This window comes from Arvicola amphibius, chromosome 7, assembly GCF_903992535.2.
Source record: "Arvicola amphibius chromosome 7, mArvAmp1.2, whole genome shotgun sequence".
NCBI lineage: Eukaryota > Metazoa > Chordata > Mammalia > Rodentia > Cricetidae > Arvicola > Arvicola amphibius.
In genome coordinates, this window is record NC_052053.1 from 98,156,426 (window position 1) to 98,168,427 (window position 12,002).

The following is a 12,002-nucleotide window of genomic DNA, read 5'->3' on the forward strand; positions in this document are numbered from 1 at the left end:
GGAGCCACTCCAAAGGAGAGGGAGGCGATCTCTTCTCTTCCCCCGCCCCCCAGCAAGCCTGGGCCCTGACAGCCCTCTCATGCTGTACTATACAGGGCTGTTTCCAGGGGATCAAGACAAAGCTGCTTTGCCCTGTGGACCCTGGGCGAGGGGAAGGTCTGCACTCACATGGAAGTCCTGGTGTGAGATCTTCATGGCGTAGGGCATGCTGGGCTCTTCTCTGGCCTCCACTAGGCAGCCACCCAGTGGGATGACACCCTGAGGAAGAAGCAGAGCAGGCAGCTCCCACCCCACCCAGCTCATATCACTTAAGAGTCCCAGGAGGTCCTGGAGAAAGCCCAAAGGCTCTGCTAAGGACCGCAGACCGGACCACATCCCAGGGTTATGATACCAAGGTTAGAACTGACTCCCAGAAGGAAGAGAGCTAGGGCTGTCTCTGCGACTCAGGAAGTGTGTGTGTGTGTGTGTCTGTGTGTGTGTGTTTGTGTGTGTGTGTGTGTGTGTGTGTGGAGGGGGGACCCAGTGCAGAAGCTAGAGAGTGTGTCTTGAGCCCTGAGAGGATTTGTCCTCCACATTCTACCCAAATCACACAAGATTGTTCCCTGCCGTCCCCAAGTGTCCCCAGTGGGCCCTCCCTCACTGTGGCCCTGGAAAGGAGCCTCCTTACCTTAGGATGTATGTTGAAGTATTTATTGGTTTCGAAGCTCTTTCTTTCACTCTCAGAGTAGTAAAGTAGAAAGCTTTCTTTGATGATAAAAAACCTAGGGAGAGGCATGAGAAAATGGTGAGACCTTGTGGGTCAAGAACACCCTTGGGGGCCCTGGACTCTCATGAGAGCCGGCGCGGACCCTAGTTCACACTGCACATGGCTCAGAGGGGCCTCAGATGACCTTCTGTATAGGCAGTGAAGGAGGGAGGCTCATGGCTGGCTTCCAGGGCTGCCCCTTCAGCTCAGTAGGAACCTATTGTCCTTCTCCTCAGGTCTCTTTACCCTCTGAACTACCCAGTACTCCAGTCATGTGGGAGCGCCTGTCTAGGTGTGGATGGAGGATGAGACACATGGTTCTAGATGGGTGTTTGGGTGGTAATCAAATGGAATCGGGTATCAACTGCTAAGGTCTGCAGCCCTGATACCCCAAGGTGATCCCTGCATATTCTCTCTCTCTCTCTCTCTCTCTCTCTCTCTCTCTCTCTCTCTCTCTCTCTCTCTCTCTCTCTCTCTCTCTTTGGTTTTTCAAGACAGGGTTTCCCTGTAGTTTCTAGAGCCTGACCTGGAACTAGCTCTTGTAGACCAGGCTGGCCTCGAACTCAGAGATCCGCCTGCCTCTGCCTCCCGAGTGCTGGGATTAAAGGCGTGTGCCACCACCACCCGGCCCTACATTCTCTTTTGTCCCAGACTGCTCACACCTTCTTTCTGGGACTCAAGTTTAACTTGGAATCAAAGTGGCCATGGTACTTTCTGGGTACCAGGGAAGCAAATCCTCCATGCCAACAGGTAGATTCTTGACCTGCCTTGGGGACCCTTACAGAACTATCAGTGGAAGCTTTAGGAAACCAAGTGTGCTCCAGGGGGAGCCCCAATTAGGTCACAAAGCTCCCGAGGCTTAAAGACGCCAGAGTTCTCCTTCTTCCAGGGACACTGCTCTGATGTGACCTGAAACGGATCTGGAGGGATCCTGAGTTGTGAGGCATGCACCTGTGCATGCATGTGTGTGTGTGCATGCGTGTGTGTGTGTGTGCACATGCATGTGTGCACTGTGCACTCCTGGGTGCATACACAGGAAAGTTCAGAGCAGTGACACATTGCAACCTGCTAGGACAGACTCACAGCGGTCAACGGTGTGACTCTCTTAGCTGCTTAGCATTCAGTGACATGACACGGGTGCCAACATAGGCCACACACAGCAGGTGTATTTGTCCTATGAAAATCAAATACCTCAGAACCACCCCAAGAGCCTGTTATTAAACCATTCACTTCTGGTGAGGAGCTTGAGAAGATGCTGGTGGCATCAAGAAGTCAGAGGACCCCTTCAGGTTCCACCTCCCCCCGCCCCATGATCTTTTCTGTGACCACAGCACTTTGGGGCAGAGTGGAGGGGCAACCTGAATGGCTGCAGCAGCCCCTTTCCCGAGGAAACTTAAGCTCAACTTTGTACTTTGTTGTGAGTTCATAATTTTGTTCTCCCGCCCCCTTTTGAGATGGAGGTCTTGCTATGTTACTCAGGCTGCTCTTGAAATCATAGGCTTGAGCAATGTCCCCCATCTCAATTTCCTGAGCAGCTGAGACTGCAGAGCAGTCTGACTTCAGCCCATTTTCTGTGTTGTGTCAACCATCCAGTAGCCACAGAACAAATGCGTCCCTGGCGGACACTCTGTTTGGGTTCCTGCACTTGGCACCAAGTACTCACTGGCACACCTGAGTGCTTCTTTATCCAGAGAGGGCCAGTGGGTTTCTGGAGGGTAGGACCATGCCATATCAGTCCCATGGGAAAGACAGATGTCCTCCGATGGTTCCAAAAGAAAGTTACAGAGTACGTAAGAGCTTCGACCTCCCATTTTCCAGCTTGGGGATGGGGAGTTTGGATAAAGACACTCAGCTCCCTGACCCTCAGTCTCTATAGAAGAGGAAGTGAGAACACCTGCATTCTGGGATGGAAGTGGGGACTGAATGAGACTTTAGTTATAACCTAGCCCACGTGTGAAGGACCCAAGGTGGGATGGAATGATGCATAGCCTGGCGAGGTCCCTCTGCAGGAAATGCAGGCAAGCAGAATAGAATTGCTTCCCCACTCCCACAATAGTGCGACATGAACCCCTTTCTATGTTGAATCCCTATCTGCAGAGGGATTCTGTATCTGCACACAGGATTTTTAGGTGGTATCTATGGTTCAGTGAACTAATAATTAGGCAGGACCACGATCTAATGGAACTGCGGCTTTATAAAAGAGGAACCTGGGCTGGAGGTGTAGTTAATGGTCGTTTGTCTAGCAATCACCAAGCAATCTCCAGTACCACATAAATTAGCATTGTAGCACACACCCCTAACCTCAAACATCCAGGAAGGAGAAACAAGAGAAGAAGGAGCTGGAAGTCAGCCTCTGCTACGTAGTGAGTTCAAAACCAGCCTTGGCCACATGAGGCTCACCAGTGGCACATGCCCCTAATCCCAGCGTGTGAGTCGCTGAGATCCAAGGACTACAAGTCTGGGGTCAGCTTGAGCTGCATAGAGAGCCCCTATGTCAAGAAGAATCAAAGAAGGTAATCGCCGAAGAGAAGGGAAATACCTCAGACACAGGGCCCACAAGTATCAAGGTCCCAGGTTGAGATGGTACTTGGTTCTAAAAGGAACCAAAAGGCTGAAGCAGAGGAAGCAAGACTACAATCCCTGTATCTAGACTACCGAGGGCCTGGGACTACTGTGATAGCAATAATGGCAGCACTTACATTCACTAAGCCCTTACCTCCCCAACCTACCCGACTCCACAGTTACCTTCCCAGGCAGGTGGCCCTGTGCTTCCTATGTGCAGACACGGAGCAGAGAGCTGGCACAAGGACCTGAAACTCCCTGGTAGAGATTGGCTTTCTCTCGGAGTAAAATAACCATGGGGGGAGGGGGGGCTAGCAGGAGTGGCATGACCTGACTTACACTGTAAAAGGTTTAGCCCTGGCTACTGCACGGGAAACAGATTGTCCTGGCATGAACAGGGGATCTGCTAAAAAGCTATTGCCACACATCACTGGACGCAAGAGGTATGTAGAGTGGATCGAGGCATATAGAGTTCCCAGGATCTTCCGGATACACAGGGTGTCCCCAGAGGTTACTCCCTCCTAAAGCAAGCACAGAAAGGCAGCCTCTGCTCCACGCGGCCATATTTCAGCAGGCCACATGAGCCATACCTGGCACAGACCTAGAGGCCGAGGGCCAGCTCCTAGCCACCTTGGCTCATCTGACAAGGCCCACAAGCTCTTTGCTTATCAAACTGCCGTGGTGGTGGCCACTCTGGTTGATGTCTTTTAGCTTCTCAGCAACTGAGGCCCTTGCAAGTCTAAAGAGGCGTTCCTCTTCTCTTACCTTCTTCCAAAGTCGCCCTGTTCTAGACACCCTCGTTTAGGATGCAAGGCTGGGGCAGCCCCTTTTGGGCCCTGCAGAGCGGGACAGCCAGTGTAAGGGCTGGTCACAGCTGATTTCTACATTTTAGCTTCTGTGAGACAAGTTCTGTGAGGCTGAGAGCCTGCCTCTTGGAATGTTGGACTAGAAGTCCAAACATCAGGGAGGAGTTGCTCCAGACACCACTCACATAACCACAATTGATGCAAAAGCAAGAGGATTTCTATTCTGTCATGACAGGGCCCTTCAGGTTCGGGATATGAAGGACATCCGATAGCTGTTACAGCCCATCTTTTAAAGCAAAAAGCCACAGACACAATTGGGGGGGACCTGTAGGTTGTTTTCCAACTTATTGGATTGGCTTAGTCAAAGGGTTACTAGCAATGACTGGTCTATTCCAGGGCAGGAGAATTGCTGCGTGGTCGGGTGAGATAAGGGAGAACATCTATGGTCCGTCCTGACCTTGTTTCAGTGACTAAATCAATATATCAGGAACTGAGTCAATATCTGTGGGTTGTCTTTGAGAAGATTATTCACAAGGACACAGGAAGATGAGCAGTCCAGCATGCATGTGTGTGGGTGACTGTCCCATTTCCAAGAAAGAGTGAGTGTGAGGTTTTAGAAAAATGTCTTAGGGTTGAGGGGGCTTACAAATGCATTTAGAGTCTTTCAGGAACAATGCTGGAGGTGAGGGCTTTCACTCCCAGCTCACAGGTGAGGAAAGAAGGGCTTAGATGTGAGGTAACACACAAAGCCCTAAGACTGCTAAAGAAGGATGGGAACCCAGGGCCATCAGGCCCTCCTCCCACGCCTTATACGACTCAGGACGCACACCTAGGAGAGAGACATAGGAAACCAAACTGCAATAGGCAAGGTGGGAGACCATCAGTACCAGCAGCGGTGGGGCAGGATCTAGTCTTCTAGGCCTCAGGTCCCGTGAGGAGCTTGAGGATGATAATTAAAGGCTATTATTTCTCCTGCCTGAGAGGGAGGGAAATGAGCCTCATCACCGAGACGCTTAGCTCATAGCAAACACACGAGAAAAGTTCATTAGTATTCTGATTACTGCTATTCCTCATCCTTAGGCTCAGCGTCTGTGCGGCCACTCTGCCCCCCTTCCCTTTCCGGCTCACACAGCAGCTACCGAAGAGAACATGGCTGCAGTCCAACTGGCTGCCTTCTTGCTTTCCAAACACATATCACAGCCATGTCCTCCTCCTGTCTGAAGCCTCCCCACCTCCAGGGCCAACATCTGTCCTTGGAGAAGCTTTACTGTCAGCTTTTGCTTTTAGCTCTCCTGGGTTACGGGAAGCCTGGACCCTGTGCGCGGGGGAAAGGTTTCATGTCAGTCCTGGCTGCCTCCTCTCTCTAGAGGGTTTATTACCATTGCTATCATTATTATTTTATTATTGTGTCTCAGATGGTCAGGCTGGTCTCAGAATCACCGTGTAGCTGATGTTGACCTTGAACCTGTGATCTTTCTGCCTCCACCTCCTGAGCGCTGTGATTATTTATAGGCGTGAGTCACTATGCCTGGTTTATGGAGAGCTGAGAACGGAACCCAGGGCTTCATGCGTGCTACACAAGCAATCTACCAAACGAGCCAAACCCTCAGCCCCTACCCTGCTATTTCCACCTCCAGATGGAAGAATTTAGAAGTCAGCAAGGTACGCCCTTCGATGCATATACTGTATTGACATTATCTTATTTAAATGTCTCTACGTGATGGGTGGGATTTTTGTTTCCTAGTACACTGGTAAGGAAACTGAACCACAGTGAGACCGAGCCGCCGGTAAGTGGTAAACTCAGAGCTCTGTTGCCAAAGCTCAAGTTCTCGGCTGCCTGTGCCCTGTGCTGCCAGTACTCCCCACCACCACCACTTGCTGTTGACTCCCTTGAGCCGATCACTGTGGAATGGCTGCAGTGCCCACTTGGCTCAGGTCAGAGACCTGTTATGGTGCCAGTTACCCCACCTAAGCAGGTACCATGCTGGGCCCTGACAGCCCGATGAGTCCCTGCCCCAAGGAGCTCAAGAGTTGGATGCAGGAGAGGGCATGCAGAAAGAAAGAATTTTTAGGGGCTGGAGAGATGGCTCAGAGGGTAAGAGCACTGACTGCTCTTCCATAGGTCCCGAGTTCAATTCCCAGCAACCACATGGTGGCTCACAACCATCTGTACTGAGACCTGGTTCCATCCTTGCCAGCAGTACATTGTATACTTAATAAATAAATCTTTAAAAAAAAGAATTTTAAAACGGCTCATGTTTATCAAGCTCCTTCTTGGCACCAGGCCCTGTTTGAGCAACCACAGGTTGTGTAGTGATTCATTCGCTGCTTATTCAAGGCCGGTGACGAAACTGGAATGCAGAGAAACTGAGGAATATGCCCCAGATCACACAATGGGTAAACGGGGAAGCTAACAGTATTGAGCGCTTGACTACAGGGTGACACTGTCAGGCCATGGGAATATACAGCTGTGCAGAGTGCCAGATGCCGTGACCCTGCGGAGCACCGGGGTGCATTAGCGTGACGTTGTAACATAGCAGGGTGCGTGGCAAAGTTACACCGCACCTGGAGAATACACGGAGATTACAAAGGACCAGGACACGGAGCAACAAGGGAGGTCAGTGTGAAAAGCAGAAGCATGACCACCCAGGGCATGAAAGGCTTGGGGTTTGACGGAGGTCTGAGCGGAGGTCATAACGGATGACGGTTCTGAAGAAGAAGAAATGTCTTAAGAAGTTGGAGGAGGAAGGAGAGGAAGTGACGTTCTCTAGACGTAGAAGGGCATCTGTGGAGAACAGTGTGCTCAAGGTTACCAAAATATGTCTCCTGTTATATGCAGATAAGTGCTAGAGGGGTGGCCAGGGTGGTGCGGGGGGGGGGGGGGCGGGGGGGGATAGGAAAGAGCATGGATCTGTAAACAGGAGCTGAGAGCAGGCAGTCCCCACACCCTGCACAGATAGCAAACAAGTCATGGGAGGTCAATTTGTGATTTTAGAATTAAGAGAGGTGGCCCTGAGGAGGTCACATCTGGGCAAAGGGGTGAACCAGTTATTAGAAGGTAAAAATCGGCAGAACACACTGAATAGTCAGACAGGAGCAGGATGACCTAAGTCCCATGACACCGTGGCCAGGATGTTAGTCTGAGTGACAGGATGACACACAGGGGTCATCTAACATGATGGATTTTCAGAGCATGGCTTCCCTTCCCCCTACCCTATGCTCTGAGTCTAAGGGCCCAGCCAGAGCTCAGTGGTTAATGCTGGTCTCCTGAGAGAGCCAGTGGAGGCAGAGTAAAATGTTCAGAGCACACATGCCATGCATATCAGACAGGCCTTGTTAAAGAAGGACCAGCCTGGGGCTGGAGAGGTGGCTCAGTAGTTAGGGGTACTGGCTACTTTTCCAGAGGATGTGACCTGGGTTCAGTGCCCAGCACCTACATGTCAGCTCACAACCATCTGTAAGTATAATTCCAGAAGATCCAATTCCCTCTGTGGCACAGCATACACAAGATGTACAGATATACACACAGGCAGAACACACACACACACACACACACACAGACACGATATAAGTAAGTAAAATCTCAAAAAGAAGAGGAAGAAGAAATACAAGCAGCAGCAGCAGCAGTAGTCAGTCTGGTGTCCTGAGCTCCCTGAGCTTTGTTTTGGGGATGTAGACCATGTGAGAGAAATTTGAAGCTGGGGACATCACGTAGGGCAGAAAGGAGGTGTGATGTTGAGTACAGAAGTGGGGGTCTCAGTAGCATGCATGAGTCTGGGTCAAGAAAGTGGCATTGCCTGTACATTGTATACATACATACAAGCAGGCATGCACAGATGTAAATTTAAAGTCAACACAGAAAAACTGGAAAATAAAGTGTCACATAAAATAGGCTTCAGAAAGCAGAGCAAAGAGCCCATCTGAAGGGGCTTGCCCTTCCGTGATGTCCCTCAGCTTCCACATTGCCACACTTTCCTTTAAGCGTAGTTTGCTCTGCTCCCAAGACCATGTGATTGGAAGTAGGAGGCAGCAGAGATGGCTGGGCTGCAGGTGGGGAGGCTGAGGAACCAGCCAAGTTCCACCTAGAGTATACAACACCCGACAGCAGGACATCTGAGTTCAACACCTCCTGGGGACTTAGACTTCTGTAGGAGTTTTCGTCTTGGAGCCAAGGTTATCTCGCTCCCAAGAGGGCAGCAGGAACCTACCCAAGGTCTAGTTTCCCAGCAAGGAGAGGGCGAGCCAAGTTCTGGAGACACTATGGTGGTCTGTGGAGGCCGAAAACTGCAGGCCCATTTCCACCTTGTCTGCTGGTCAGAGAGTTTGGAGATTGACAAGCATAGTTGTGTGTCCTAATGCAGGAGGTGACTGCTTGATTCTTTTGAAATTAAGATAGCTCAAAACCATCCTGACGGGTGGTCAGGATATGCATGCAAATGTATTTCTGCTCCTTCTATTGTAACTATGAGGTCACCTAGGGAAGGGTAGTCTTCAGCGTCTGTGACTTAGAGACCTTAGCTACCTAGAGGACAGAACGCTAATGATTTGATGTCTCAGAGTTGACTGTGTGAGTTATCCTTTTGTATCATGTTAATAAAGTCTTTTGTTACTTTCTCCCCCAGTTTATGTTGGGTATAAAAGCTGTGGAAAAATAAACTCAGATGAATTTCAGAATTTCAGTCACTGGAATGCCCTCCTGATACTTTCTATGTTTTCTGTCTTATTATTTGTATGTGTCTTCATATTCTTTATTTATATTTCTTCAGTTCTCACGCCCCTACTCTGGTTAAGAAGTCGAGGCCGGTCCTCGACAGTGGTCTCAGAAGGGCGTCCCACGAACCCCTTGCTGACCCTGACTGAAGCTGAGACCCTCTCCTCCTCCTGTTCAGAGCACCTAGGTCTCAGCATCTGCATTTCTGCTACCCCCAGAGGAAGGAGGGGACTGTGGTCATTTGGCCTCTAGACCCCCTCTCAAAGTTCTCCTTTCTCTGTTAATGAACTCTTCGATTCCCTTCCTCTCTCTGTCCAGAGGAAAGTAAACTAATGACGAAGACATCTTCCCACTGCAGTGTGGGCAAGGTGGGGGTAGGGGTGGGGGGGGATACTGGACGCTCCCCCAAAACAGAGCCTGAGGAGGAGAGGTTTTACACAACTTAGCCAGCCACAACCAGATCCGTCCTGCCTAATGGTTGGTTATTTATGCAGCCCCAAGCCTTTCCAGGCTCTTCCCCTCAGCTGCCCACTTGGGCATCGATCTCCCTAATGGCAAGTCTCTGCAGTGGTGGGTGTTGGCTGCCCTGTCCCAAGCCTTCCTGTGGCCACTAATTATCTGAGGTCCAGAGACTGCACTTCACAGATGGGAAACTGGAGCTCGGAGGCCCTACTAGGAAGCAAGAGAAGGCTGGCTGGACTGGGCACGGGGCCTGATTCTAGACTCTTGACTTTCTGACGGCTGTCGCTGACTCAAGGGGAAGTCATGTGTGTTGGGGTGGAGGATGGGGAGGTATTCTCCCAGAGATGGGAACACAAACAAAGGTCTAGAGCTGGCAGGTAAGATGCTAACTGTTTTCTGAGCCGCAGAGCAGGGAGAGTCTTTGCATGGAGACAGCTCCGGAGCGAGGAAGGTGAGGGGTTGGCAGTGTCTTTCAAAGGCTACACAGCTTGACTTGGCACTGGGACCTATTGTTTTGACTTAGACTGGTTTGTTTTGGGTGACTGTTGGGACAGCAGATGGAGTTTATCAGGGCCCCAACCCCAAGTGCCCCAGCCTCTACAACCATGCTTTTAGCTAAGAGGTTTTCTGACCCCATTCAGCCCCAAATCAACTGTGTATGCAGTAGCCAGGTCCCCCATACTTGCAGGGGGAAAGAGGACCAGAAGGCCCAGCCAAGGGATTCCAGGCACCTAACACATCATAGAAGCTATCAGGTGAAAATGCCTGGCGGGAAAAGTCTTAAACAAGGACAAAAAGTCAAACCTGATGGAGAGAGAAGACTGCCTGAGGTAGCTCAGGACATTTTGCACAAAAGCTACCCCCCCTCCCAGTGCTCAAGCTCACAGGACTCACTTAAGTGCTGAGGCAGAGACTGGATGCTCCTGGCCCTCAGTGGCTGCAGTTCCGATGGTGCAGCCCTGAGAACCTCTCATATAACTTTCACCCTGCTCCAAGCCTTCACTTAAAGTAGCAGATAGAAACTCAACTTGGGAGGGACTGGGGGGTGGGGTGGCTGGATCCCATTAAATCCCCAAGAGAAATCAGCCAGAAGTAATAAAAGGGCATGAAACCGTCTCTGCAAAACGTGAAAGCCCATCCACACCTCCATTTGTTCTGAGGTCTTACAGGAATAGTAAATTATTCATCAAAAATCGAACATCAGCACTAACCACAGCCACAAGCACATGACCTGCGGTCCTGAAAACATCCGAGGCACTCAGACTCGTGGTGTGGGATGGAGAAGGGGCTGTGGTCCCAGGAACGGTCCCGCCCTCCAGGGAGGGGCTGGGACAACGTCTTGAATTTTCTAGACACCAGCAGTAAGGATGAAAGCGATGCAGAAAACGGTCCATTGCCCTAGCAGCCAGCTTTGGGAGGTTCCTGCACGTCCAGGTCTGGTTCTCCTTCTCCCAATACCTGTCAGGGCCGTTTGTACGTGGAAAGTCGTGTTTATCTAGGGCCTTCATTTGGAGCTGTTGCTGAGAACGGGGCCAAGGTTGCTCTGTCTCTCCACAACACCACTTCGAACATCAGTCCAATCTACCTTCTCTCCCACTCCAACTTCAGGGCTCTGTGTGTGTGTGTGTGTGTGTGTGTGTGTGTGTGTTTCAAGGCACAGTTGGAGGGGTTGTGGTTACAGGTTTGTGGTTCACTCTGCTGAGTGTTACAGAACGGCGAGTGATCTGCTGAACAGAGAGTGGCACCCATCTCCCAGCCCACTTTAAGCCTCAACAAAGGGATGGAATTGGCTGTGGAGGTCTCTGCAGAATCTCTGGTTGTTAAGGGGAAGCCTCCTTCTGCCAGTCTTGCCCAATTTAACTTCAGTCTCTCTAACCCACATGCAGCCTCGCCACTTGGGACCCGGGACTCAGTTCATTCCTCAGGGAATTCCCGGCCACTATAGGCCCGTGATTCCATTCTAACTTTGGCGGGCCAATTAAAGTCGCATCTTGGGGGACAGCACAGGGAGAAACTAACTGGGCGGGCCAAGGTCACAGAGGAAGGTTGAGGCAGGGCGGTGACTAGAGGAGTGGGAGGGGTCCTGAGGCCCCGGGGCTCCCTCCCAAGGCGGGGAGGGGAGGTCTCCCGGGACCGGGGCACTCACTCACCGCCGGGACCACTTGGCCGAAGACCTCCCGAACGGCCGCTTCCACAGAACCCCGTAGAGCTGCACTTTGGTGCTGATGTCCAGCGCGTCCGCGTCGGCCTGCTCCAGGGACGGCGATGGCGACACAGAGTTCGACTTGGACGTGAACATCCTGTCTCGGAGGCGCTGCCCCGGCCGTGCCCACCCCTTTCGTGGGAATGGAAGGGACAGAGAGGACGGCGGGAAGCAATGGGCGCGACGAGCAAAGGCAGCTCGGGACGCCGTCGGGGCTCGTCCCAGCGAGCGGAGCCGGACGCCGAGGGGCGCGGGAACCGCAGCCAGCGCCTGGGACGAAGCTCGGGAGCGCCGCCGGCTGGGAGGGAACTCCGCGGGGAGGGCAGCTCCGCCGCAGGCTCGCAGCATCCACTCTCCCCCCCCCCCCCCCCCACCCCCTCTCGCGCAGGCAGCCTCAATTCTGGTGGCCTGGATTGGCTGGGAGTGGCAGGTGAGCCGGCCGCAGGCCCGCGGCGAGCGCCAATGAGGGCAGGCGCCCGCTGCAGAGCCCAGCTCAGGGAGTCCGCAGGGTCC

The 12,002-nt window shown here is 52.0% G+C and overlaps 1 protein-coding gene across 1 annotated transcript in view; it reads right to left on the reverse strand.

The window, feature by feature from the left end:
• The window catches only part of Plekhd1 (pleckstrin homology and coiled-coil domain containing D1), a 28,587-nt gene extending 17,002 nt beyond the window's left edge, over positions 1-11,585 (reverse strand). Inside the window, exons 1-3 of the mRNA XM_038337543.1 lie at positions 11,437-11,585; positions 668-761; positions 169-258 (exon numbers count right to left, since the gene is read on the reverse strand). Coding sequence (XP_038193471.1) covers positions 169-258; positions 668-761; positions 11,437-11,585 — 333 coding nt within the window. The remainder of the gene's footprint in view (positions 1-168; positions 259-667; positions 762-11,436) is intronic.
• Positions 11,586-12,002: the final 417 nt, after the last annotated feature.